Below are 27,984 nucleotides of genomic sequence, written 5' to 3' on the forward strand. Positions count from 1 at the left end.
TCCGAAGCAAGGTTAGTGCATGTGCATAGGAACATAAGTAGGGCTGGGTTATGATAACCAAAATCAGGTTGCCTGACTTCTTACACATGAGACCAGCTCTGTCTCTCCCACAAGGACTGAAACAGCTCTGCGTTTGATAACATTGTTCAGCTCACTATGTAGAAAGTTCAAACACATGAGCTGTTTACTATTCAAAATGTATGCGCTAAAAAAACAGCTAGTAGTTTGAGGACTGACGTGACATTTATATTCCTAGAGATGTAGGCGTTGTGGTACACCGCGTTCAGCTCACTACCAGCCCCCCTGTTTTCACGTTGGATGAATTAACAGCTTTTCAGAGATGCAGAGTACTGCACCTGTGTCTGCAATGGACCCAGTCTCTCACATCGCCTACACCAATTACGCACATCTGAGAGCGATGTGACTCCAGCACATTTACCAGCCCAAAGCTACAGGAAACCACAACGGAAAGTTAACAATCTTGAACAATAACTGGAGATATTACAACCACAGTGTGAGAAATACAAGAGTGGATTTGCCCTTTTCTGTTCATTCTTGTCAGCTCCTGTGTGTATCTCTAGCACTGTGAGTGTGTGTGTGTGTGCGTGTTTGATCTTTGTTAGTCCACCCCTGGTGGGGGATATTGTATTGATCAGTCACCCCTCCCCCATGGCAGCTCCCCTCGCTGGGCTGTCAGGCCACCTGAGACCCTGAGCTCTTCACACATCTGTCACCACCTCTCTACCCTGCCCTCCCACCCCCCACACCCTTCTCTTAAAGGGACAGGCCCTGTTCTCCCAAGTGGCTCATTCTTTAGAATTCTATGAGGGGACACCAGCAAGGGATGCTGTCCATCTTTTTATGGTTGTGCACTAAATCAAGTGGGTGCTTTTTAATTGAGGAGCTCAAAGAGTGATTTCAGTACACAGATTTGTATAGTATGCGGATATATTAGATCAGATAACACGCAACGCACACATGATGACTGAGCATTTAAAGAGCTATAATATACCTTCCGTGCAATGAATTGAATGCAGCCTTAATAGTGCTTTTCAAGAACAAGCCATTGTCTTACATGAACACAAGCACATGTTCAAATATTTTATTTGCCTTGTATTCAATATAAATAAAAGTAACAAAATGCATGGACTGTATGACAGGGAGATTTCAATTCACTTTTTTGTACACTTTAATACTGATAGGTATGGAAGGACTCCACCATCATTGGTGCTTCATGATTGTCCCACTGTCACTCACTGGTTCTACTTTTCTTCCTAAAATGTGAATACTGAAATGGCAAAACAGCACACTGCATATTTCAGAATTTCAAACCACACATCTCAGCTATTTCTATCCACAAGCAACTGAAGGTGTCACATTATTGTACATTTTTGATATGGCATAACATGAATATGGCGTAACACTGGCAGAATTTATTGTCAGCCTTGAAAACATTCCGCCCGCCTCTATGAGGTAAATGAGTCATAAACGGCTATTAAAAACGATGAAGCTCACAGGACTACTACAGGCAGGCTGGACGAAGGAACATACCCAGAATGACATCATGAAAAGTCAACAAAATGCAGAAGACTTGTGGAATTATATTTGCCTTCTCTATGATTACTTCACCGAAGGAACCTGATCTAAAAAGACTTTAAAAGACTGCATAAAAGACAGAATATTGATGTTTTCCATGGCAGATCCAGAAGCAAAGGATGAAGAACCAAACTCTGATCCACAAACACCAGGAATAAGACATCTGAATGACTTGGAGCCATGCCATTCATGGCCCCCATGTATGGTCCCACACATTGGGCCATTTATCTTGTTGTTTGCCATCATTTATAAACAAGACAGTAAATGAACCTCCTTTACAATGATGAAAAACGGTGTGGGAATAACAACATTCATTAGAAACTTGTTAATATGCAGATTATGTCTCTATGTCACGGAAAGGAAGGGTTGCTGGTTGATTGATTGAGGACTGTTGCATGTGGTCAAATTTGACTCTTCGGTTCAATGTAAAAACCTGTTGGGAGCAGAAAATGTACACAGAGCATTGTGCCCTCATTTTAGAGCAGAGCACAGAAACATTTCTTACACCACGCATAAACCCCAAAAGAGCAGTAATCTGCGCTCTGCAAAAACTAACTTAACTTAAGGAAAATAAAATCCTTGAGTCTCCTAATACATTAGAGCTTTGAATTTGTCATCCATATACTGGAGTAATAACCTGCCATTACACATACTTTAAAAACCAATCCATTTAGAGTATTCCTCTGCTAATGTATTTTCCCGTGATTCTGTTCTACGCTCCAGAGCAGCTGAACAAACCTCTGGTGCAATGGCTGTTGATACAGGGAGTAGAAAAGCTCAGCTCAAAGATCAGCTGCTCAAGTTCTGAATGTGTGGTAGAGCCTTTGACTGTGCAACACAAACTGCGCCACACACCTTGAGTTCCACACACACATTCCGTTTTAGCCATCGTCTAATTTATCTTTGATGTGGTGTTTCACCGTCTATATATATCCCAGATTTGAGAGTGGTCGGAGATTGCACTTTCCAAAGCTGTTAAGCACTCCATCTGTACCTTTTCATCCTTCTTAATTCTGGTGTTGCAAATTGCAGAAAGCTTTTTTTGTATGTATCTGAATGAAATAGAAGCTCTTTCATTAACAGTGAAGTAAGTAACTGTTTTGAGAGGTCTCTTGAATGAAATCATGCTGTTTGTCCCACATTTCTACGATGACCATTTGAATTACTACTCAATCCTATCTGTCTGTGCCTCACACCTGTATTTGGTAATCATGGTTTCTACAGTAAAACGTTTTTATTGCACAGAGATTGCTCTAATCTGAGGAGCCTTTTAACAGATGAAACAATCAATGAGGTACAAGGCCAGCTATGTTTCTAGAGGATGACTACTGAGTTCTGTTATCTTTGAGCAAACACAATGGCACTGGAAGCTCAAGGGGGGTGGGGGGGGGTGGGCGGTCTTTCATTGGGGGTCTCACATTTGTGAGATCAAGTATGAAGCACCTTGAGGAAAAAAGGGGGTAGGATTGACTTTCCAGAACCCTAGTTCTCAGTTTGGGGACTTGAATTCACTGCAGACGTATACTGTGGATAAATACAGTGCTTTCCTCAGCACTGCACCAAATCAAAACTAAGTAGAGGAGCTGATTTTTTCCTGCGCTGGTTTCTTCTCCCAGATGCTCCTTGAATTAGGTTTGTTGTTGTTGTTGTTGTTGTTGTTGTTGTTGTTGTTGTTGACTCCTGGGTCTCCCCGCTGCTCACTGAAAGCCGGTTGTGAGAGTCGTGCTCTGTAACAGACTCCTGTCCTCCGTCTGGCCTCTCCGTGGTGCGCCGCTCGTTGCTCCCCGCCCCGGCCGCTCTGTGCGTCAGCGCGGGACCCGCCGGTGTCGGAGCACGCGGATGGAGGCGCTGCAGTCCTGCGTCATGATCCGGGTCACCTGTTCCAGGGTCAGGCCCGCTACCTTCTCCCCGTTCACCTCCAGGATTTCATCCCCGACCCCCAGCAGCCCCGCGTACAGCTTCTGTGTGCTGCTGTCTCCCATCTCCTCTACGTACACGCCTGCAAAACACACACACACACACACAATAGCTTGATTACATCTATCAAGGAATCCAAGGGCAGTTGAGTGAGTAATTTAACTGAACCATCTGTATGTAAAGAGACCCTGTAATTGAATCAGTCAGTCATTTACTTCACTGAAGGGGCTTCCTAATACCTGAGTCAGGCCGACCTTTACCCCGGGAGATAAGGAACCCGAAGGGGCCGTTGGGGGGCCTTCGGAGCTCCAGCAGCAGGGTCCCGTCCGGGAAGGCCTGGGCCACCCGTCCCACAGAGCGCACGGAGCTGGGACTCCCCACATCCTCCACACTCAGAGCTCGCTGCAGCCCCCTGCTGGACACACACGGCAGGGAACACAGGGTCAGGGAGGGGGACGCGGCCCAGTGACGTGGGTACAGATGTACTCCCCCCAAAGAGACAGACACGAGCAGGTGACTAGATGTACTCTAGATGCAGGCACACACTGATAAACTGACAACAACAGAAAAGCAAATGGCCGAACACAGAATTGCAGTAAAACAGATACATGCAAAAACATGGTATTCACATAGATGATGAATGAAAACTCTTATTAAAACAATATATTAAAGCATGTATATGGGTTGTAAACCTTCTCATAGTGTATTTGCAACCATAACTACATAATATCAGAGATTATAGACAATGTTTACACTTTTGGAATGAAGCCCTGTGAGGCTTTATTCTGTGACAGAAGAGTTATGAGCAATACACCCAAGCAAAACACATGAGGTACAGCAAACGGTGATGTTGAACACTGTGGCCAAAACATGTACTACTGCAGTAGCAGCAAGAGACTCATACTGTCATCTCGCCTCCTGTGAGATTGATTGCAAGTCATTTATAGACTGCCCTTGTCATACCGCTATCGGGTTTCTGATTGGCTCTCGAGGAAGGTGACGTAAGCGTTGCATCTTGAGTCACAGTGTGTGGGAATTTCCACTCAGACTTCTCAAGCGTTCAAAGCTCTTATGTGACTGCAGCTATGGGACGCACGTACGCTTGCTGGATATCAACTGCACACCGCTCACTATGCAGTGTCAACAAGCAAGCGCCAAGCGCCATCTCTCCACCAAGCAACTGAAGACGCTCCACGTCATCCCTCCTCCTCCTCTGGCAGGGCGGCAGGCTCTATTTTTACCTTCCAGGCGGCAGCAGCATGTACGGCTGAACACAGAAAGCGTTCAGGAGTTGCACAACGTGCACCAGCTGTCTGCGCATACAGGGAATGCTCGAGCTGCCCTGAGCACCCGCCAAATCCCACGCCACCTCCCCACCTGACAAATCATGATTTATGATTCTCTTCATTCATAAACTCTTCACTGAGGGAGACACAGTCAGACGAGTCAGTCAATGCACCAAGTTTGGCATAGCCATACAATGTCTTTCGTTACAGCAAGAGTAATAATTTTTTGATGTAACAATTTCAGGACTCTAACGGAATAATCATTATTAAATCATAGCACCGTAAGAAAATATATCCTCCAGCATTTCTTAATCACCAACAGATGATACGAATTAAAAGTTATTTTCCTATAATGGTGTTACCCTCAATCATGTCTCCACATGTTGTTCTGAAGATTGCTTACAGGCTTAACTGGAGCTCTAGAGGTGTGAGCACATTGTCTTTAGAGCAGCTCAAGATGCAGAAATATCACTCAGTGTCTTACATAGAACAGCACACAGAGTTCAGAGCTGACAATCTGACATTATTTGCTTTCAGAGTAGAAAATCCGGCCGTGCGAGAATTCAGTTAAAGGCAATGCCATAGTGTACATAAGACAAATTGCATTCTCTGCATTTCTCTTGAACTATGTACTTGTGCTGTGTACTTTTCTGTGTTGTTATCACCAAACAATGTTCTGGGTGTAGTCTGTCTGCAATTTAATATCCATAATCAGCGAATAGTTCCACATTAAATGCCCTTTTAAAAGCTGCTTTGGCTAAAGGTGTCTGCAAAATATGTATTTTATGTTTCATTCAGGTCACTCCTTTGCAGACTATACCTGTTTTGCCTGTTTGTACTATTTGTTTGCCACATACTAAAGTGGTTTAGTGTCCCGTTAAAAAATGTACTGCTCATTGCAAACAATAGCAATGGCCACAGTACTTTGTGTACCTAATACAGAAGCGTACAGAAGCGAACACTTCCCTCCCTGCATCTAATTATAGCAGCTAACTCAGCCCTGAACCAGCACAGAGACTGACCCAGCCCAGACCCTGACCCAGCACACATCCTGACCCAGCCCAGACCCTGAATCAGCCCAGACCCTGACCCAACACACACCCTGACTCAGCAGACACCCTGACCCAGCCCAGAACCCACTGCATTGGTGACACAATCACACCACATAATAACACCACAATGCTGGTGTTTCCTGTATGACATCAGATGAAGCTCTGAATTGCTTTCATTAGCCGAAGAAATGGACCATGCACATCACAGCTCTTCTCGTTGCCTTCCACTGGCTCCCAACTGCAGCCTGAAAAATGTTTAAAACCCTGCTGGCAGCTTATTGGACAGCCAATGTGATTTTCAGACCAGGGTACCCACAGTTTTCAAGATATTTCCAGGACTTTTTATGTGAGCACACATGTAATATATAGAGGGGGAGATTGTTATCGTGGACCGGGAACCTGTGGTTTTGGCCTATAACGTTACACTAAAAACATTTTCCAGAACAACTGTTTTCCAAGACATTTTGGCAATTTTTCATTTTCCATGATTTTCCATGGCTGAAAAACTGCATTACAAATTCCAGGTTTTCTAGGACATGGTGGAACCTGACAGAACTTATACCCCAGCTAGGTCACCGAGACCTCCCTCCTCCAATCACTTAGCAGCCCCACACTTATGAGGTCATACCACCCTCTCTTGCCTCTTCTCCACCCTGAACCACACCAGTCCATCCAGGAATTGGTTCTAGTTTCAAATATGCCAGCGCACATTTAAATGTCAACTGCACATTTCAACTTAAGCATAGTATGCTGTAGTTTGTGTTCTACACACAAACAATTCTTCCCAACATTATTTTAAGAGAGCCACTGCTTCCCTGTCCTATAAAAACAAAGGTCAGAACATTCTAGCAATTCTTCCACACTCTGAAAGCTTTTCTCCCTTTTTAGTAGCCTTTAAACAGGGCCTAAAACAGCTAGCATTGGCTTGTAGAACATAAAGGGGTTATGCATTAAGGTAATGTAAAATATGTTGCCAATGAGCATAGAAAAGCTATGCATTACTGACACATTAGGGGGACAGGGATGGAAAAATGCTAAATCTTAGCTGGTATGGGCATAAGACAGGTTCATTGGCTAATTGGGTGGAATGCATTAGCGTGCATCAATTCACCCTACTTGGTTTATAATGGAAAAAGGATTACAATCCATCTGACTTTTGATGCTGGCGGTTTATTCCTTCTGCTGAGTGACCTTTCTGTGATGGTGTTTAATTAGAGAAGAAAAACAAATAGAGTTTGCTCATAGTCTTCGGTCATAGAATAGAAGATAGATTGGTGCTCTCTGGAAAGAATGCAAATAAGGGTCTTTCACAGGCCCAGATCATGTGACCTACAGAGCATCTGAGATACTCCAGAGACTCAGATTCATCAGTACCTGTATGCCGGGCTGCAGTTTTGTTCTCCGGGCGTATATGCACTGGAGCGGTCTCCCTTCTTCTTCGGTACTTGTAGACTCTGTACTGATGAGGCTTTCCGCAGCTGGGCAAATGGCGACCCCTGCTGGTGAGGAAACACACCACAGCTTTTCATACAACAGTGGTTCCTGAATGCTAAATTCGTAATACTTAACTAAAATTAAAATACAATTATGCGACATTACAATAATTACAACATATCAAAATAATTATTATTTCAGAATATTTGACTTGCAATTTTCATATATCAAATATAATGCAGGTACTCTAAGGTATAACACCACAACATATGTCACAACAGATGTATAAATTTAACACCATAATACCAGCACCTCAGCACAGCTAGCAACACTGTAAGGAGCCTGTAAGGTATTCAATGTCTGATCTGACTAACAGAAGAATGTGGTGTTCTTACATAATACTCATGCCCCACCTTAACTCTTTCACAGGAAACCGGGGGCAACCACTGACCTAGAAGAGGTTTATTGTGCAGCGGATGAGGTTCGGAGGTTTTTGGGTGTCTGTGTTAGAAGCCGCTGTGGCTCACCATGCGCAGGGACTGGAGCGAGGGGGCCTTCTGCAGCTGGCCGCAGTGCCTGTGCGCAGGGCCGGGGGAGGCGGGGCTGCTCTTCGGGCAGAAGCTCAGCTGCTCCATGCTGCTGGAGCGCCCTTTGCTGTGCTTGCCCAGGCTGTTGAGTCCGATGGCCGAGAAGAACCGGCGCAGAGAAAGCCTCGGCTTGCCTTCCCGCTGGTCGAAACCTTCGAACACAACTCTCTTGTGCATCTCCACTCCACTGGGTGAACAAACACAGAGGGAGACAGGCAAAGCAGAGAAACAGGAGAGTTAGGGTCCAAAATATACAACTGGAGCGGAGGTGTAGCACGATGGCTAGGGAACTGAGGTACACTCAGTTGGGCACTGCTGCAGTACACCTTGGACAAGGCACTTATCCCAAGTTGATGAATAAACTACCCAGCTGTATAAATTGATAACATGTCAAATGAAGGCTGTGTAAATTGCTCTGGATAAAAGTGCGTGACAGAAACCAAAATGCATGTATTGCTTTAAGGCCAGTAGAGGGCAGCGCTGTGTTGAATTAAGGCAGTTGGGACTGCCAGGCTGCTTGCTGTTGGCAAAAAATGGGGAAAAAACTGTTTAAACAAGAATTCAATTGTCTTGAATTCCAAACCGCTACTCTTAAACCTCTGCTTCTGAGCTACCACAGATTACATTGTAAAGTATTTGGTGAGTCAACAAGTGATTTGTCACTTTGATTTGTGTGAAAATCCTGGAGAACAATCCAGTTACTTCATTATTAACAGACTTAAAAAAATACACCAAACAAAAGCAAATAAAAACCCTGCTACTACTACTACACACAATATGCAGCGTATGTATAATGTGCCCTGCTACTGCTAATACAAGAAGTCACAATATGCAGTGTATTTAAAATGAGCAGTTGCCAAAAACATCTTATCCTCGCCACTCAGTCTGAGGCCTGTGATTGGCCAGTCACTGAAAGGTGCAGCGTGGGGAACTCACTGTTTCAGGTCAGGGTTGTCCTCCCTCAGATGCTCCACCCTCATTGGTCCCCTGACTCGCCCATCACTGACACAGCGGGTGGCAGGGGCGGAGCACACATTGGCTGGATCATGGCACAGCTCTCCATTGGCCTGGAGTAGCCGGCCCACAGCTGCAGAGGAGAGAACAGGCCAATCAACACCCAGAGTGTACCATCAAATCTCTGTTTATTTATAGACTAAGTCTTTGTAGTAAGTGATTGATTCTTCTCTGCTCTTTGTTTATGGCATGACATGAAAGAAACAGAGGAGAGACTAAACAGGAGAAAGAGAAATGGAATGGTAAGAGAGGCATTGAATGGTAGAGATGGAGTAGAGACGGAGCACAGTACCTAACTGCCTGCTGTAACCTAGCGAGATGCCCAAAAAAATCTCACTTGTAACGGCTAGAAATTATTTTTTTGGCGCACATTGGTTTTTCATTTGCTGAAAAAATCAATTTACAGTTATTACTTTAAAAGCATACTGTATATGTTTGTTTCTGGTGGAATATATGTTATGTTATGACTTTTTTTCTGTTTGAATTTGAAGGGAAAGTGCAGAGGGAGCTTTCAGAGGAGCGAGGGCCCTCATTAAGCGGAGGATCCGCGTGAAATGATCGGGGCTCCCCGGGGCAATCAGGCAGGGGCCACGGGGATCTGCTGACAGCCGCTTCTCTCCCGGGCGCACTGAGCACGTGCGGCAGGCCCGCTGACGTCACACCACCCCCACAGAGACGGTGTGAGAGCTGACGCCTCTGACTCACTCAGCCCCCCCCCCACCCCACCCATCGAACAGGCCTCTTCTCTGCTTCCATCCGGGCGGAACCCCGCCCAGCCCACTCACACATACAAACTGCCAAAAAAGCTAAAAATTACGCGCATCCTCTCTCACTCAAACCAGCTGCACACCATGAAATATCTGCACCACATGTTATATCACTTAAAAAACCATCTGAAATGGATGCCAAAGTAACCTAGTGTTCAGACCCGCCTTGCTTCTCAGTAAAGCTAAACGTGTATGAGAATCTGGCTGACATATCCTCCTTTAACACAACAATTTGACCTCACTCCAGTAATGAAATAAGGGATGTTTTATCACCGGCAGCTCTCCAGGTGGTATTTGTGTGATTTATGGGACACATTTTCATTATCAGATGTGGCAGCAGCGTGATATTTAAGGGCTGCAGTTTGATACTCAAATTTCTGCACTGTTGTTGTATCCTCAAGAAAGGTCCTTAACTTAGACCTGTGAAAATAAAACTTTCAGCCATAGAAATGTATGTATGTATGTATGTATGTATGTATGTATATATATATGTTGTTCTGCATAAGAAAATTAGGAGCCCTCAAAGTAAGTTTCATACTGAACAGATTGAAGTGTCAGGTCTACTAGTTTCAACCAAGTGAATGAAGAGCAAATAGGTCTCTGGTCTGACCTAGCTCTGTATGCCTTAAAGGCCTGTTTACTTTTAATGCGATAACCTTCCTAAGCCTCCAGATTCTAAAACAAGTCTGACACAACATTAATACAACGTTCATTTCAGCATTTGTTCCCAATGTGAAGTCACGCTGTCTGGGATTTCTGCGTGTTGTGCAGTTTAAGCAGATTTGTGTGTGCTGGGGCTGACCTGTTTCTTCTGCGGCAGGGTCCCAGGACTCTGCAACCTCGTAGTCAGAGAGGCCTCCGGCTGGAGAGTACCTGAGGGAGGAGGGCCTTAGGCAGGGGGCGGGGCTGCCGCCGGTAGGGGGGCAGGGCTTGAGGAGAGAGGGGCCGTCCTCCCCGTAGCTTGGCACGGCGCACTGCTGCTCCTCCAGGCGCTGGAGCAGAGCCTCAGGCTCCAGGGGCTGCTCCGCGGCGGGTCCGGGCGGGAGGCGGGGCTCCAGGTCGCGGGCGTCCTCCAGGCCGTCCAGCCGAACGAGGCGGTGCTCCGGCGGGGGCACGAGCTTGACCACGCGCTGCCCGCTCGGCCGGTTCCTGGCCCCGGACTTCAGAGCGGATTTCATGGGCAGCGGGTTGGGGGGAGCGTCCAGCAGGGGGGGCACCGGCACCCCGTCTGTGGCTGGGGAGGCGGGGCGGCGGCCCGGCTGTTCTGAGGCGTAGGGGTTGGGCGGCAGCGCCCCTGTCCCGCGGGGCGCGCTCAGCTCCGCCCCGCCGCGCCTCGGCCTGCAGGCGGACGTCTCCTGGCAACCGCCCGCCGCCGCCGCCGCCGCCGTCCTGGCGTACGGGCTGAGCCCCGCCTCCTGCCGGCCTTCACCCTTCCTGCTCCTCCTCTTCAGCTTCCCCAAAGTGGAGACGCGTTCCCCAGCGCCGCTCCCCCCCGCCTGCTCACCGGAGGCCTCCACCTCCCCGATGTAGGTCTCCTTTATGATCTCGGTGCGCACCGTGCGGTCAGTGAGGGTGGGGGCCACCCACACGGGCACCGCCTTCCCTTCAGAGTCATGGTGGCAGGCCGTCTGGGGGGGCTGGCAGTTTGAGTCGGGGGTCAAATGCACAGCCGAGGCACCGTCCAAGACAGACCCGCAGGAGTTGCACTTCCTGCCGGCTACTTCCTGCGGCACGGCCTTGCCGTGGGTGCCTCCGTTTGCTGCGGCCCTGTCCTGGGTCCTCCTGGTCTTCTTGCTCCACAAGGGGGCGCTCTCTGGAGCCCGGCTGGGCTCGGCGGCGGTCTCGCTGTCCTTCCTGCCGTTGACGTAGGAGGAGAGGCTGGGCTTGGACACCAGCAGGCCCTGGGCCCTCTCGCCGGCCCGGCGGCGCTGGCGCAGGCGCTCCAGGTAGCGCACCTCCGCATCCTTCTCCGACTCGTCCTCGAAGCGCACGCGCGTGGGCGACTGGCCGTGCCGCCGGCGGGGGCCGCACGCCGAGTCCCCGCTGGAGGAGTCGCTCAGGTTCCCCGAAACGGCCGCCGCGCCCTCCTTCCCCGCGAGCGGAGCCGTGCGCAGCGACACTCCAGCCCTGGACGACGGATCCCTGCGGCATACAAACACACACACACACATACACGCACACACACACACACACACACACACACATTTCAACACACTTGTTCCTGGTTATGGTTATACACTTTGTTGTACGTCGCTCTGGATAAGAGAGTCTGCCAAATGCCTGTAATGTAATGTAAAAACACACACACACAGATGAGCATACACACACACACAGACACACACAGGCATGTTCACCACACAAAAACACACACACACACAAACAACATACACACGCGCATGCATGAACATCACACATACACACACACAAGCATGATCACCACACACACATACACATATACACACGCACACACACACACACACACACACACAGCAGAGTTTACACATGGCACTCTGCTTTCTCTCCGCACATGGAAGATTGCTTAAATGCCTATGGAATTCTTTGTCTGTTGTGGACTGGCTCCTGTTTCTCTAAGGCTACGGCATTCCAGACATGCTCTTTCTCTGCTTGAGGGAAGAGACAAACTGTAATTAGTCTAACAGAGCTCTCTCCATCCAGACATTCAGCATGTTCCCACTGGGCAAGCAAGAACCTACAGTATGCAGCTCTCTGAGACAAATCAAATTACGCAGTTTGGTCACACACAACGCAGTCTGCAGACAGAACTGGACTTAACACTGTCTAGGAATGACTGACCACCAAGGACATTATTAAAAGGTCATATTAAATGTGTGGCAAATATTCTGAATAATCCTTTAATTAAATAGACCTACTGGACATTGATGAAAAGAACTTCATCACTATTGCTTTTACGGTCAACATGGTACAGTTGAATGATTATGGGGTTCTCAATAACATTCCAGAGGAACCACTGTAAATGCATAATAATGGATAAGACCTATATTCTTCGATTCATGTGAATTATTCAGTATTTAGTTGACTATTTAAGGAGAACAATATTGTTTTACAAGAAGACTATTATTATAAACTTAAAATCCTACAATCAAAGCCTTGCGGTATTATTCAAAACATTTAGCAAAAATACTATTATGATCAAGTAGCACTGATTTAATAAATATGGGTTTAACTTCTGAAAAAGACCAAAGAGCACACTGGGAAATTGAGTTTTTGGAGGAAGTGTGTATAGCACAGCTCTTCTGGGGGGTTCCCTGGGGAAGCAGAGTGTTGTGTCGCTCTGAGGTGTTATCAGGGTACACACTGCTAATCTAGTGGTTCCCTGGGGAGGAGGGGGGAGGGAGGGAACGGGGGGGCAGCTGGCAGATATGACAGGTGCGGTGATGCAGGAAAGTAAATTAGACTTCGCACATCAAACCTTCAGAAAAAATGCAGACAGGAAAAACAAGAAAGAAATGTTCGCAACTCTTTTCAGCTTTGTAAATTGGTGGTATATGTTTCTCATGCCCAGTTATTATAAAGAGAATCAGACATTTAGGGAGTTTGGGAATGATTTCAGTCACAAATGACATATTCTACCACACCATGGATCATTAATAAATATTACTTTAAACTGCTGTATTTAGTTATACATGGAAGATCTAATCTACCACAATCTTTGCTAATCATTGGTATATGAAGACACAGGTGGCCCTATAGAATCAGCCGCATGCACTGCGTTAATCAAGGCTCCATGTGAAGGGCACTCCTGCGTGTATGTTGCATAATTCCCGTTTGCTTGCATAACGTTCACAGCAGAAATAGAACTGTGGCAGGAAAGGCAGCAGTGCTACCTGGCTCCCAAACACAAAATGTAAAAATGATAAATATAAAAATACATATACACAGCTATGTTTTACATCAGTACTGTAATAGCTACTTTAGTGGGGTAATTTGAATTCATGACCTACAGATTACAAATAAACTTAATTTGAAGAATATGAAGATATGTCTGGAAAACCCAACATATTTCAGTTTGAAAGGAAATGGGAAAGCAACCAATTAAAACCAAAAATCCACACAAAGCGCAAAGATTCTTTTCCACATGTACCAGATACACAGCACCTGTTGCATCATCATAGTTAAAGAGCAGCACCAACAGAGCAGCTGCTGCTCCTGTCCTCCTCTCCCTACTCCAGTCCATTTTAAAACACAAAAGCACGTCGTTTACTCAGGACACGGACAACCGCACTTCAGCCCAAACTCACATCCCGCGGCGCGCTAACCGAACAGACGCCAAACACAAAACAGCGGCCGCACACAAAAGCTCGGGTGGGCTAGGGTGGTGCACAGCCCCCCCCCTGTCCTGCAACCAAAATGAGGCGAACGGCAGGCGACGGGCAAAAATCCTGGCGACAATTCGCCTCGTTTAGAGGGGGGCTGGGACTGGGAAAAGCGGGGAGCCAGGTGCTGCTTGGAGAGCTAAGCCTCTCCAGGAAACAACAGAGCGAGCACACGGAGGATACACACACACACACACACGCTCGCGCGCGCGGAGCCGGAGAGGAAGCGCACACACACACACTTACGGGCTGTCCCTCTGGACCGGCAGGATGGTGTGGTCGGCTTTGAGAGGGCAGGACCGGGCCTTCATGCGCGCTCGCTCCAGCAGGCGCTTGGCCTGCTCGTGCCGGGGGCTCAGGGGCAGCTCGTCGCTCAGCACAAAGGCCCTGCCGTCCCAGCGGGAGGGGGAGACACAGGAGAGGCGCACGTCAGCCAGCGTCCGGGAGAGAGCTCGCACAGTGCGGAGATTAGGGCAGAGCGGCCCGTCACAGCTAATTAGGCTGACGGAGCCCAGTGTGTGTGTGTGTGTGTGTGTGTGAGAGAGAGGGTGTCTGTCAGTGTGTGTGTGTGTGTGAGAGAGAGAGAGAGAGGGTGTCTGTGAGTGTGTGTGTGTGTGTGTCTGCGTGCGTGTGTGAGTGTGAGTGTGCGTCTGTGAGAGTGTGTCTGCATGTGTGTGAGAGTGTGTCTGTGTATGTGTGTGAGTGTGTGAGTCTGCGTGTGTGTGCGTGTGCACATGTGTGCGCGAGTGTGTGTGTGTCTTATAAAACAGAAATATCTCTTTCCTCTGCCTGTTAGCCCAAGCAGCTTTTGTTCCTTCTTTGACATTTATAGTCAGTGATTATTTATGTATACTGGGCAATTCTGCGCATTCTTCCATTTGCTATTCCAGTTGAAAGACATTACAAGCAGCAAGAAGCAAGAAGCAAATCAAGAGCCAATTCAAACCTTCCAAGAAAAGGAGAGAGATGGTCTGCCTGTTTAAATACTGGAATATTATAAAGCCACATTATGCAATGATGCTGAGGGGAAGGGGCACGGACATGGGAGTGACATAATCTTAATCTCCTTCTGATGAGCACTTGGCTCAGCCATGGCCAGTTGTTCCTCCGCACGGTGTCTCCTGGCACATTTGTAGTCCTACACGCAGAGCTCTGACGCACACAGACCTCCCAGATTAACACGAAAGCACACTTATCAATGCCAGCAGGGGAGGGGGCAAGCGTGCTGATGTTCTACTGTAAGCAGCTAAGCTCTTCCTGGTAGCCGGGCTGGCCTGTATGGGATGCGGGAGTGCAAAGGCTGCCAGGCGTACCTCTGACTGTGTTCGCTGTCTTGCAGAGATATCCCAGAGTCCCAGTCACTGTCGTTCAGGGCCACCAATCCTTTGAAGACAGAGACACGTAGCCTAACTTCAATTACAAAAGAGCTCCAGCTTTGTTCCATGATCTAAAATAGCCTTTTTTTACAATTACAATTATTTTACAACCCGCTTCATTAGCATGTTTCATAGATTAAGTTTTTAATTGTTATGTGGAACTGCGCAGTGAAAATAATACTGTAAATATTATATTTGTCATGAGGAGTGGATTCTTGATATCGGCTCATATGCAGGTAACTGTAATTTTCTTCAAACTATCGTCTGCTCTGAATAAATTTATGAAAACCAGCCTTTTAAACCCACAGGCCATACAGCTTAAACTGCCAACAGTATACGAAGCTCACGGCACCGTAACACGTTCAGGCAAAAAACATTTCAGCTTCTGAAATGTTTGGTTCTATCAAAACACTAGTAGGTGTTTGTGTTCTGTCCTCCATTTTCTCTAATAATAGGACAGCTGTGTTTATCTCAGGACACATTGGCACACGCGGGCCTTTTACTTACAGCCAGAGAGAAACTGCGGTTGGAGAGACTAGAGTCCAATTAGGCAGCAGAACATCTGGCTGCCTGCTCAGTATCACCACTCTGCTTGTTCCTGGACTATCTTTACATTCTTTATTTCTCGCTGCCTCAGACCTGACCCCTTCTTTCTACCTGAGCATTCTCTATGTAGCCTCTCTGTTTCCTGCATTCTGTATTGTATATTTAGAACGAAAGCAGTTCTGAGAAACAGGATAATGAGCGCAGTGACGTCACTCTGATCCGGTCTGAAATGAACCCTGTGCTCTTCCTTCTCCCCCCCCCCCCTCTCTGAGATGCATGCTGTTACCTGCCATCCTGAACATCAGCCAGATTTAAGAGATTATTTCCCAAACCCAGAGTCCTCATGCATTGCTCTAATCCCGGCTGTTTGAAATGCGGCTGCCGGTTTAAAGTGGATGGAGGGGAGGCGGTGAGAGCGGGGTACCTCTGCCGTTGCACTCTGCGGGGTCCTCAGCCCTGTGCTCGCCCTCCAGGCCCTCCAGGCCTTTCCCGCTGGGCCTGCTCAGCATCTGCCTGAGGAGACCCCGGTTCATCTCCACCCGCTCCGCCAGAGACAGGGAGCTCCCGCTGCTGCACACGCTCTCCCAGCTGTCGGCCCTCCACAGCCCCCCCAGCGGGCCCTCCGGCCCCGCCTCCGTCTGCACGCACCTGCGCAGGTGGCCCTCCAGGCTGTCCGACCTCTGGATCTCCCTGCGCACCCCCCGTCCCCCCGCCGCCCAGGCCTTCTTCTGAGCCGCCGCGCCCGCCGCCGGGCCGCCGGGGGGCCTGTCCCCCGCCAGCGGGGCGTCCCCGTTCAGAAGCAGCGTCTCGGGCCGGGCGGCCTTCCAGAACCCCTTCGGAGGAGCCCAGGACTTCATGGACGGGGGCTCGTCAGGGAGACTGCAGCCCACGTCAGACAGGCTCTCCAGACTGGCCCCCTCTCCCAGCTCTCGGGACAGAGGCACCAGGCCTGCGCTGAGGCCTGCCTCGCACCCGTCCCCCCCTACTACCCCCTCCCCCTGAGTCTCTATGTCTCCTGGCGAAGGGAAATTAGCCAGGTAAGAGTGTGCCTGGGGCTCCGCCTCTTCCTCGCTGCTGCTGGACAGCCATCTCCCCGCGGCCGCGGGCCCCAGGACAGAGGGCGAGGCTCTCTTAGCGGCCTGCGGCTGGCCAGGCGCCGTCAGGAGCGCCGCGGCGGTTTGGCCCGCCGCCCGCCGCTCGGACAGGGCCCGGACTTTGGACTGCAGGGCGGACACGGCGGAGCCCAGAGGGGACTGCAGCTGCCATTGAGCGCTGGCGCCGCAGGGCGAGCCGGGCGAGCCGGGCGAGCAGCTGGGGGAGGAGGGGGTGCCAGGCCCAGGCCCGGGCTCGGCGCCAGGGCTGCGGTGCGGCTGGTCGTCGCTCACGCGCGGGGCGGCATCCGGCTTCCTGGCCAGCTCCGCCCTCTCTAGAACACCGCTAAGAGGGTCAGAGCCGTCGGCCGGCGACACGTCCTCCATGGCGAGTTCAGGCCGTCAGGGGAGAGGCGAGGCTGCAGAGGGAGGAGGGGAGACCACAGTGAACGAAAGTGACCTGATCAGCGGTGGCTCCTGTGGTTACACCCAGGAATATTCCTGAATGCGCTTTCATTTCAGTTTTTCAATTTCATCAGATAATACAGCTAAAGCCCAGTCTGTGCTCCAGCCACTCCTGACAGAGACTGAGATAGTGCACCTCCCTCAGTAATCCGCTCAGCAGCCGGGGGAAGGCCGTGATGGAGAGAACCTCCACTTTCAGAAAGAATGGAACATGCAGTAACTAAATCCTGCTGAACCCTATAATGTTTAAATAACATTTCAAGGACACAATGGTTTTAGACAGCAATGTGATTTGGGAGTAGAAATTTATGTCATATACTTAAGTTATTTATCCTGTCATGCAGTATAATTATGTAGTTTATACAATGTAGCCTCTCTGTCAAAAAGCCACTTAATTATTATTGTAGTTGGAAAAGTAAAAGCTTGGTCTTCGTTGTTCTCTCTAGTTGTACAAACAAATAACACTCTAATTTACTCTGTACTCTGTTCAGAGCTATTATGTCTGCACAGAGCAATATCAAAACAGCTGCACGGCTGCAAGATCAGATGCAGCCATGGGCACGTCTGTCACTGAGCTTTAATGAACCAGGTCAGTAAAAAAGAGTAATGCAAACGAAACAGCAGGTTATTTCACATGTCTACACATCTCAGTATTAAAATAATTATCTTAAGTACAAAGATCAACTACAGGGTGCTTTTTTGTTAAATGTTAGACCCACCCGGTTACGCAGCAATTAATGCAACATAACGGGGGAAAAAATGAAACATTCTTTTTTTACCTCAATAGAGGGTAAGATGACATCAAAACATGAATTAAAGTCTGTTTTATTAATTTAAAATAAAGGGACTGTGCCTTCCTGAATAGTTACCTGGCGACCAGACACTTAGCCTGGCTGGGCAGCTGATTGCTATGGCTACCCTTCCAGCGATTCCCCCTGCAGCTGACAGCACTTTGTCACCATGACAACACTGAGTAATAGCCAGGGGTTGTAGCATCTTTTCATGTGTTCATGTGTGAGGCCTTCTCCTGCATATAAGACCAAGGAATAACTTCTTAAGATTTAAAAAATTGAACTGAAAATAAACACACTCCATTTTAACAGTTATATTTGTCATTACTTGTACCACCTCCGTGTTATCATATTTTTCAAGTTTCAGTAAATTATACAAATACACACCATATTTAGAATCAATTAAGAAACATAATTTTGATTGTGTGTCAATGGGCACATAGTACAGACAATATTTTTATCTTAACATTGAGGAAAAAAGTTTTTACCTAGACCTTCAGTGTGGTACTTAATTCAAATGTTGAATCTGCACAGTGGACAAGACCCTTCACAGACAGTAACGAGCTATTTTTATTAAATAAATCAGCATTGGGACAATAAATAAACTAGCAATGCAGCCAATTCCATTTCAATGACACAATATTTCACTTTAAACTTCGTATGCATATAAGGAAACAGGTTAACTCTGACTGAAATGAAATCTGGAATATGTATATCTTGCTGGAATTGTAGAAAACATTTTGTGTATTATCAATTTTCAAAGTTCATCTCCGTTGATGCAGTCTGCTAAACAAAAAACTGCAGCTGTACAAACAACTTTCTATTTTTAATTTTGTTGCTATATTATTTCAGCTAGCTACACTATGTAGCTACATAAGAACTGAGTTGGGGGGTCCCATATAAATATATGAATCTGAAACGCTACCACTCAGAGTGCTCATCAGTATCAGAGGCTACAGAGTTTGCCAGTAAGATTTCCATCATCGCTGTGTGGGTTGAGTTCTGTGACTTTATATGGTGAATCTTGCCACAGGATTCACAGGAAGCTTTGAGCTGACATTTGTTCCCCAGGTGGGACAAAGCAGTAGAGCAACCATTGTTGCCCCATGCAAAGCATCTCGCCTCATACTAAATGAAGATTCACACATTTTTGCTTATCTCCAAGATATTTATACCAGGAAATTCTTTTCAGTTGGGCGGGGGTTGGTTTTACACTCTGATATGCAAACCCAAATCCACAGCAGATCCATAAGGCTTCCTGGTCTAACTGAAAAAACGGACAACACTGCAATCCACAAGAATGCACCATATATTTTTGTTCATAAGAAAACCTATAAATGGGTTCAGATGTGAAAATAAAATTCTAGCAGGAATCACTAATTACCAGAATGAAGCCTTTCTTACAATAACAACGTGAGAATATTTTTAGCATTAGCTTCAGCTGACTTGATGGAAACTCATCCATCACCCTTGAGGAACTGAGGTTCTGTAAAATTGGAGGGATAAAGTATGAAAGAAGACTGAGCTTTGACAAAAATTAAATTGAGACCCAAAAAATTCAAATTAAAGGTTGATACCCTCAAAACAAATCAGCACAGCCAACAAAGTTACAAAAACCAGATTACTTGCATTTCACTGATTACTAATTTGGCAGTCAAAAATACAAATTAACACTAAAGCATTTCACTGCAAAACGCCTCCTTCAGTTATAAAACTAGAGGCACTGGGAAACTAATACCTATCTTGACTCTCGATCCCTAAACATATTTATTGATTGTTGCTCTTTTCTGTTTCAGTTTTAAAAGCTAATTTAAAAGAGTCCCTGAAAGGTTGGATCCTGGAGTCCCAGGAGGTTATGGAAAATTCTACATACAGTAAAACATATAACGTTGTCTCATATCTCAGAGAAAAACACAGGCAATGCTCCAGGACTGCAAAAGCTGCTGTGGTAAGCATCGATGTTGCTGTGACCTGCCATTTCTCCTAAATAATCGTTAAGCACAAGACTTGTCATTGTGGTAAGTAGACTGAAGGAAGTTGCTAGGAGGATGACATGCACAACTGACTCCTTTGAGAGGCTAATTTAATTTAATTTGTCTCAGCTTAATGAGAGATCCACACTTGCGCTCCGTGCAGTACCTCAGGCAGCTTTCACAGCCACTACACAGCATTGCTACCAACAGGTACTCATGAATCACCACATCACAAATGCTTAGGTACTAATCTACACATCTACATAAAGAATACACACACTCATGCAAGCACACACACACACACACACACTTTCTGCAACTCTAATCCTAATAGTTAGTGTTATCAAAAAGCCTCTTTGATCTGCTTCTTACAGAAAAGCAATCCCACGGCAAAACATTTGTGACCTGGCTGATCTGCTCTGGTCACAAATATAATGCTGAACTTATTGCTACAGTAAAACAAACACTAGTCATACAGTAAATAACAAAAAGCCTGGAGCATAACGTTTAACCAGACCTTTAATGCCAGTGCTAGGAAAGAATGTCATTTATTTTAGCAAATCTGGAAAGCTGAGATTTGTAAGCCCTGTTGTCTTATCACACCCATACTTCACAGGACAGTTATTTCCTAATTTTTTCTTCAGGCCAAGCAGGACACTTAGAGTCCAGAGTCTGAACCAAGGGGAGACGAGAGGGAGACAGAGATGAAAACAAAATAAAATAAATAAAAACAGAATGAGATAATAAATGAAAACACATTAACCGTTCCATGGATTCTTACAATTAAAAACACCCCTAAAAGTGAGCCGTCATGAATTTGTAAGAGCTTTAGTGACAGCTAGTCATTATTAGTCAGTGTCTACATCTTTTTCCACTTTGTCTCCCTGTAAAAGACCTTGCCACTTTCAAACCAGGTCTAGAGTTTGCTTGCTCCACCATGGGAGTTATTTTAGTTTTAACCACAAATCAGCCAGAAATGCACACCACCAAATTGACAAAGTGACTGGGGCCATATCATATGCTCCTCGTTTGTGTTCTCGCATAACCTCGCAATACATAACCACAGATGTGTGTTTAAATGCCTGAGTTACTGACCCTCAATGCAAAGGTCAACGTGAGAGGGAAGCAAGAGAGGGAAACAATGGCTGCGGAGAAACTAAAATTCCTCCTCAATCTCCCGTGATTCATCACAGTTCCTTCTCTTAACAGGACCTTATTACAAAAAGACTTAGAGTGAAAACTATAAAGACACTCTGCAATTCTCTCTTCGACTCACCTTCTGCTCTTAAAATTCCTAAAATGCTTTAGTCAATTCGATTAAATACATTTAAATCAAATACGGTTTCTCAATCCAGTGGCCCAGTAGCAACATGCATGAGGTAGGCCTTTTACTGTGAAATATTCAACTCATAACAAATACACTTTCCCTCGAACAAAAAAACATAAACAGATCTAAGAAAAGGCAGAGGTCCGTCCTACCTCTCTTTCCCCATCGAAGTTCGGACTGTGAAGATTTTCTTTTCCTCGTCTGTACTCTACGGCTTCCAGTTTCTGGAAACCCATCAGGAATTATGAAGCAACGCAGACAAACAGCAGAGTATAAAAACAAACCCAGTTTTTAAAACAAGCTCCACTATGTACACCCCTTTGCCCTCTTTCTCCACTCCAAGCCGAGCTGGGACAGTTTTTCCTGTCAGGAGCGTCTGCGCTATGCACTCCCTTTTTTCTTAAGTGAAAAACCTTGGCCTCACACCAGCTGTCCCGTCCTTCACAACCACTGCTAGCACTCCTCCCTCCCTCCGTCTAAAAAACATCCACACCAGACAGTAGGCAGTAGCTGACTGTAAAAGGTGATCCACATGTGTGGGATCTCGGTGTTGCCCTGGGAGACGGTCACGGCCAACTACAATGATGATTGGCTGTCCCAAAGTTCCAGACCGAGTGCAAGCACGAGACTATTGGTGGAGAGGTCGAAACCCACCTCCCCTTGTGGGAGGGGCTACGTAACTCTACCCTTGAATTTGAGGGGAAAAAAGGAGAGAAGGAATCCTAAACGTAGAGCGCAAAGGAAGTGCACAAGTCTCCAAGCACATATTCCAGCTGCCCAGGAATTTCCTTTGTTTATTGAGGATTTAACAGGGCTGATTTGCAACATTTAATCTTCTCTTCTAAATAAAGGCTTAAATGCATTTGAGAAAATGCACGAAAAGGACAATCACACAATCCAATTAAAATGATAATTACAGCAAGTCTCTGTGAAATCTCTTGTGTTTGTCTTTTGGGAGGGGTGGGTTATAGATCCGTTAAGAGCAGCAGGGGCTAATTTAAAACAGAACTGGAGGTAATAAGAAACTATGTGCTCCAAATATTACACTCTACACAGCCAAGGATGCACAGCTGGGTTAATACATTCTCAAATACTGAAGCAATTATTACAGACCTCCACACACTATGGGAAACATTTGTGTGCATTCCACATGAAAAAACTGACTCCAAATCAGACCCCACAGCCATCCAGCTGTTCAATTAAGGTTTGTACAACAATACGCTGAAATCATTCAACTTAGTTTTTTCTCTGCAGTGCTTGACTGGCCTCTGCTAGCATTCTAACAAGTTAAAAAAATCCCTGCTCCCTCCTACACATTTTCTAACAAAAACACTATTGTGCTTTTGAGAGCAGCCCTGGTACTGGGAGCCTGACTCAACCTCACCCCGATGCCTCCACTTCCTTCTCTAGGTCAGGAACGCGGGCAGTGTGTCTGTACAAACTCTCTCTGAGGCGTACTCTACTATCTACAGAAAGTTACCCAAAATGTACAATTCAGTACAGCAGTTGCAGGAGAAGCACTTCTCCTGAAAGTCATTCTTGACCTAATTTAAGCACCAGGGTAAAGCATTTTTGGATAACAGGCAGACAGTAGTAGGACTGATATTCAAAGAGAAAGTATGTAGGAGAACAGTTTACTTGAACATGCCATTTGGAGGGTCACAATAACATACAAATACTGAGCATATTACATATTTCACAGAAGTGACCATATGCTGTCAGCTGCTTGGCAAGGTTCAGATACTGTTGGCTTGTGGTAAAACTACTCTCTGTAAGGTGCACACACCCAAGTGCAAATGGCACTGAGGTCATCACATTCCTGTGTGGAAAAAGTGCAATAACACTTGAAATTCATAATGAGGTCAAGAACGACAGATTAGTGAGGTAGGTCATTTTTCCCCCAAGGCACACCAGTCATAATTTTAAAACACAGTGATGCAGCAAAGGACTAAAGACCTTTCACTCTTCACCATCCTTATGATGTAATTATCTTCACCAGAAATACCCCCTCTGATGTAAGACTATGCCACGATTAAGTGATCCCAGTTTCAAATATATGCAAACATGGGAACGTTTAGTCCTATATGCAGTACCTCCAGATACAACTTGTTGTGTCAGGTCTCTCACTGTTAAATTTTTGATTGACTTAACAGGTGCCTAAATGTTAACATAAAACATGTACTGCCTTCAATTCTGATATTTAAAATGAATTTTAAATTAATGTATTATTGTTACACAAATTAAAACGAATGTAAGTATGGCCGCAGTGATCGATGAAGCAACAGTATCCCTCAAAGCTGAGTAGCTGTAGTGAAGAGAGACAAATGTTTTTATTCCCATTCAATCTCCATGTTCTTTATAACTTCAGTTAGCTTCCTCTAGGTCAGCTTAAACTTGCACTCAGCATACATTTTAAAGAGAGGAGCAATTCTCTGTCCTGCTCTATTGAAAGATTAAATCTTAAACTGACTTCTGATGCAGCTGGAATGGATCTGACATTACATGTTCCTCCTGAGGACATTTCAGTGGAACTCCACACAGCCATGGCCAAGCACATTTTCGACCAATGAGAACACAGAATTTCACTATGAAATCCACAGTGTTTAGTTTAAAGCTGTCACTATTTAAGACAGCTGAGTTCCTTATGTGTACATTAGTATGGATTTTGTTTTTCACATGTTTACAAGTCTTGTCTAGGTTTATATACCATATGAATGGTTGTACAGTTAAAACATTCTCATAAACCCTGGATAAGAAGATTCTCCTCACCTTGAACGAGCAAATGAAATTTAAGGGGACACCGTAGTGACATCATCACCCTGCGCCAAGAATCTCGGAGTGATGATGGACAACAGGCTGTCCCTCTCCAACAACATTGCAGCAGTAACCCGGGCATGCAGATTTTTCCTATATAACATCCGCAGAATCCGCCCCTTTCTCACCACCTACTCAACCCAGCTCCTGGTCCAAGCAATGGTTCTATCCCGCCTGGACTACTGCAACTCTCTTCTGGCTGGACTACCGGCATCTGCCACCAGACCCCTGCAGCTCATCCAGAATGCTGCGGCTCGTCTGGTCTTCAACCTCCCCAGACACTCCCACGTAACTCCCCTGCTCACTACCCTCCACTGGCTGCCTGTTATAGCTCGCATCAAATTCAAAACATTGGTTCTAGCATACCAGGCAGTCAAGGGATCAGCCCCAGCATACCTTCACAAGATTTTCAAACCCTACATGCCAGCCAGATCCCTCCGTTCTGCTACCTCAGGACGCCTAGCACCTCCCCCTCTTCGCACCTGCACTTCCAGAACACGTCTCCTGTCTGTTCTGGCCCCACGATGGTGGAATGACCTCCCTGTGGAGGTCAGAACAGCTGAGACTGTGAACAATTTCAAACGACGACTGAAGACCCACCTCTTCAGGCTGCACCTCTCCCCATCCCTCCCTTCCCCCCCTGTAAATGACTACACTTAGGGGTGTAACTAGGCAGCTGTTTAATAGGTGACTTAGTTGATGCGCCAGTCTTAATGACTACTTGTATTTTTATTTTTTATTTTTCCATAGATTGCGTTGTTGCCGTTCTCGTTGTTAGTGTTAATCAGTTTAACCACCAGGGTCCAAGTTGAACTATGCGGTTGTTCCCTGTACTTGGACCGGTACTTCTCTCTAGGGGTTTCGTCATACTTGTTCCTGGTTATGGTTATACACTTTGTTGTACGTCGCTCTGGATAAGAGCGTCTGCCAAATGCCTGTAATGTAATGTAATGTAAAAGGGAGATAGGGATGTCACACGCTGTGTAATTTGTTATGCAGTGGCAGGTTTGTTCAGATACTGAGGTTCCAGCATGGATCAGAGATTTCACAGGCCCCTGACGTGGTGTTGCACAACATGACGTCAGTCTGAGACTCCTGATTGGAATACGAGATTGAGGATTTAGCGGTATTTGGTGGATCTGATCTCTTCACCCCCGTAAACACCACGTCCAAATTCTTGGAAAATCTGTCAGATATACAGGAGCCATCCAATCATTAATGTTGAATTTTTGTACAGTAAATTAATTTGAATCATTGTACACTCAAAGAAAATATACATTTCATTCACTAATAGTAGGCCCTGAATTTTTTATTTTGCATTCTTTTTTTTCACTTTGCACTCAGTCTGAACCAGAAAACATTTCACTCCAGGATTTCATTTTTCAATTCAAGTTCACATCAGTTTTCAAATGTAATTATGCCCTTGACAATCTGGACCCTTTTCATTCACAATTTTTAAGTGCAGTTAAAATTCAGTCTGTTTTGCTGAATATAGATTGGCAACAGCGTGGTATTAGTACCTCTGATGACAGATTTTATTTTTAATGCAATCTAGCGCACAGGGAAACTGAAACATTTTCATAAACTACAGTAAGTCTACAGCACATATATTACTGTCCCAACAGGAACATTTAACTCATGTACTGTATAGGCTATGACAACCTATATGCAACCAAAAAGGAATAGACTACCTAAATCCATTACCTCAGCAAATTGTTTTCTTCGGTGAAGTAGATCACGATCGTCTGGAAATACAGGTGGATCGGTAGTCCTGCTCAAAACTGACAGCACCATGAAAATCTTTAGCTCCTGACTGTCTTTAGTAGGAACATGCAGCACATGATGAGTCTGCGGAGGTGGAGGCTCTGAGTTGGATTTCCTCTCTCTCACTCAGTCACAGGCTATCCGTACCGATATGTGCTGTCCATTTACTGAAGCTAGTTTACCCAGGGTCACCAAGTATTTCTACTTTCGCACGCGTCTCTCTCTCTCTCTCTCTCTCTCTCTCTCAATATTCTGGATTGGTTTGTTAATCCTTTCAAAAAAAAAAAAAAAAAATCAAGCGGATTAGGCCAGACAAAAATGAATTCTACCGCTGCCAACCACAGCATTAGATGTTGCGTAAATCTCTGCAATCTGTGAGCCAGTTCCACTGCGTACCCCTAGCAAACACGAAATAAAGCTTTGAGATTATAGTTGCTCGGACAGAAAAATGCTCTATCCATACTTCCATCCTCGTTGATATGTGCTGATAAGGGTAGTCTACGTTTTAACAGTAATACCTACACAAGCCGAAACAATTTTTATTCCTGCAGAGATTATCGAGAGGAAAACACAAAATGTAGTGGTTACAATAAAGATGGTATTTTCACAAGTAAATACAAAGCGAGCTATTTTTTTTTTTTTTTTGTATAGTTAACACTTGTGTATTTTTTTCTTTAATGGGAAGGAAATGAGGAATGACACGTTTGATTTCGTTCTTGTTTTGTTTCTATTTGTCGTTCATCATCTGTAATAATATGATCTGCTAAGTGCTTAATATTTTTTTATTTATGGTTTCTTTATATATAGGCCGAATAAGGCAAAGATTAAAAATAACTGAGAATGTAAGTTAAAAACAACAAAAATCAATAGTCTACTGATGAAAACTTTGTTTCATTTTAATTCACAGATTTCACATATAAACGTGATTTATGCCCCCATGCCATCTTACTTTCATTGTTGGATGTGAACTCAGAGGTGCAAGGGCAACCATTAACCACTGGTTATTATTGTTTGGAATTGAGATAAATACAATGTATTGAGAACGTTTGCATAAATGTAACTTCTCTGGACTATTGCTTCAAAATCCCAATAATGCCCGGGGTACAGGCTAACAGTTTCACAGGTAACAGAACAAAGCTTTTGCTAACATTGACAGGCTGTGTCTGTGAAACAAGTTACAATTAACGGACAAGCAATTATACTGTAGTTTATAAGAGTCAGTCAGCCTGTGTAGGGTATTCAATTTTACATAACTTTAATATTTTAGCCTATAAATTAGTCACGTTGGCAGAAGATCTTTAGCAGCTAAATGTCCCATTAGATATGTCCTATTCCAAAAAATGTTTTCTGTTTTTTTAGAATAAAAAATCATACGGCTATGTTCGTAAATGTTCTTATAATTATGCAGCAACAGTACCAGGAATGTTCTTAGCTACACAGCAGTTGTCCAGCTGCAGACGGACTAAAAATGGCCCAACCGAATCATTCAATTTGCTATAAAGCAACGCCTCCTAGTGGTAGCCTGCATTATACGTTTTTTAAAAACAGTCTGAATTCAGTAAAACTGAAGCAAGCCCATATTCTTCATAATAGGATTTGTCATAGAATTTCTGTGATCTTATAATGTATTTAGTTATATATTTGTTTTTTTAACGATTTCTATTATGCTATGGTGTTATATTATTTAGTTTCTTTTATGTAGGCCTACAGGTACATTATTTTTGCAACCTCATTTTGTATGTTGCACAGTCTGTAACAATTCTGTTCTTTACAACTGCATGATGCCTGTTTTTGATTGAGAAAAATGATAAATGAATAAAAGGTCAGAA

At 45.4% G+C, this 27,984-nt stretch overlaps 1 protein-coding gene across 3 annotated transcripts; it reads right to left on the minus strand.

Annotated features, from left to right (window-relative positions):
* Positions 1–894: 894 nt before the first annotated feature.
* si:dkey-121a11.3 (uncharacterized protein KIAA1614) lies at positions 895–22,113 on the minus strand. Of its 3 annotated transcripts, XM_035412461.1 has the most exons (11): positions 21,730–22,113; positions 18,356–18,513; positions 16,355–17,440; positions 15,322–15,391; positions 14,255–14,395; positions 10,456–11,795; positions 8,809–8,959; positions 7,813–8,059; positions 7,226–7,347; positions 3,753–3,928; positions 895–3,595 (listed from the first exon to the last, which is right to left on the minus strand). In XM_035412461.1, the coding sequence occupies exons 3-11, from the start codon at positions 17,406–17,408 to the stop codon at positions 3,402–3,404; spliced, it is 3,495 nt and encodes a 1,164-aa protein (XP_035268352.1). In that variant the 5' UTR covers positions 17,409–17,440; positions 18,356–18,513; positions 21,730–22,113; the 3' UTR covers positions 895–3,401. The 3 variants fall into 3 exon arrangements, with proteins under 3 accessions (XP_035268352.1, XP_035268353.1, XP_035268351.1); XM_035412462.1 differs by lacking the exon at positions 18,356–18,513 and having other exon boundaries at positions 3,753–3,925; XM_035412460.1 differs by lacking the exon at positions 18,356–18,513.
* Positions 22,114–27,984: the final 5,871 nt, after the last annotated feature.

Source organism: Anguilla anguilla, chromosome 4 (genome assembly GCF_013347855.1).
Source record: "Anguilla anguilla isolate fAngAng1 chromosome 4, fAngAng1.pri, whole genome shotgun sequence".
In the NCBI taxonomy this organism is placed as follows: Eukaryota; Metazoa; Chordata; class Actinopteri; order Anguilliformes; family Anguillidae; genus Anguilla; species Anguilla anguilla.

Excerpts from the sequence above, each read along its gene's own strand:
- si:dkey-121a11.3 (XM_035412460.1), bottom strand. The coding sequence starts at position 17,408 with ATGGAGGACGTGTCGCCGGCCGACGGCTCTGACCCTCTTAGCGGTGTT. Across the intron at positions 8,060-8,808 it reads GACAACCCTGACCTGAAACA|TGGAGTGGAGATGCACAAGA; the intron begins GTGAGTTCCCCA and ends TTGTTCACCCAG. Across the intron at positions 7,348-7,812 it reads CGCTCCAGTCCCTGCGCATG|GGGTCGCCATTTGCCCAGCT; the intron begins GTGAGCCACAGC and ends CCTCACCAGCAG.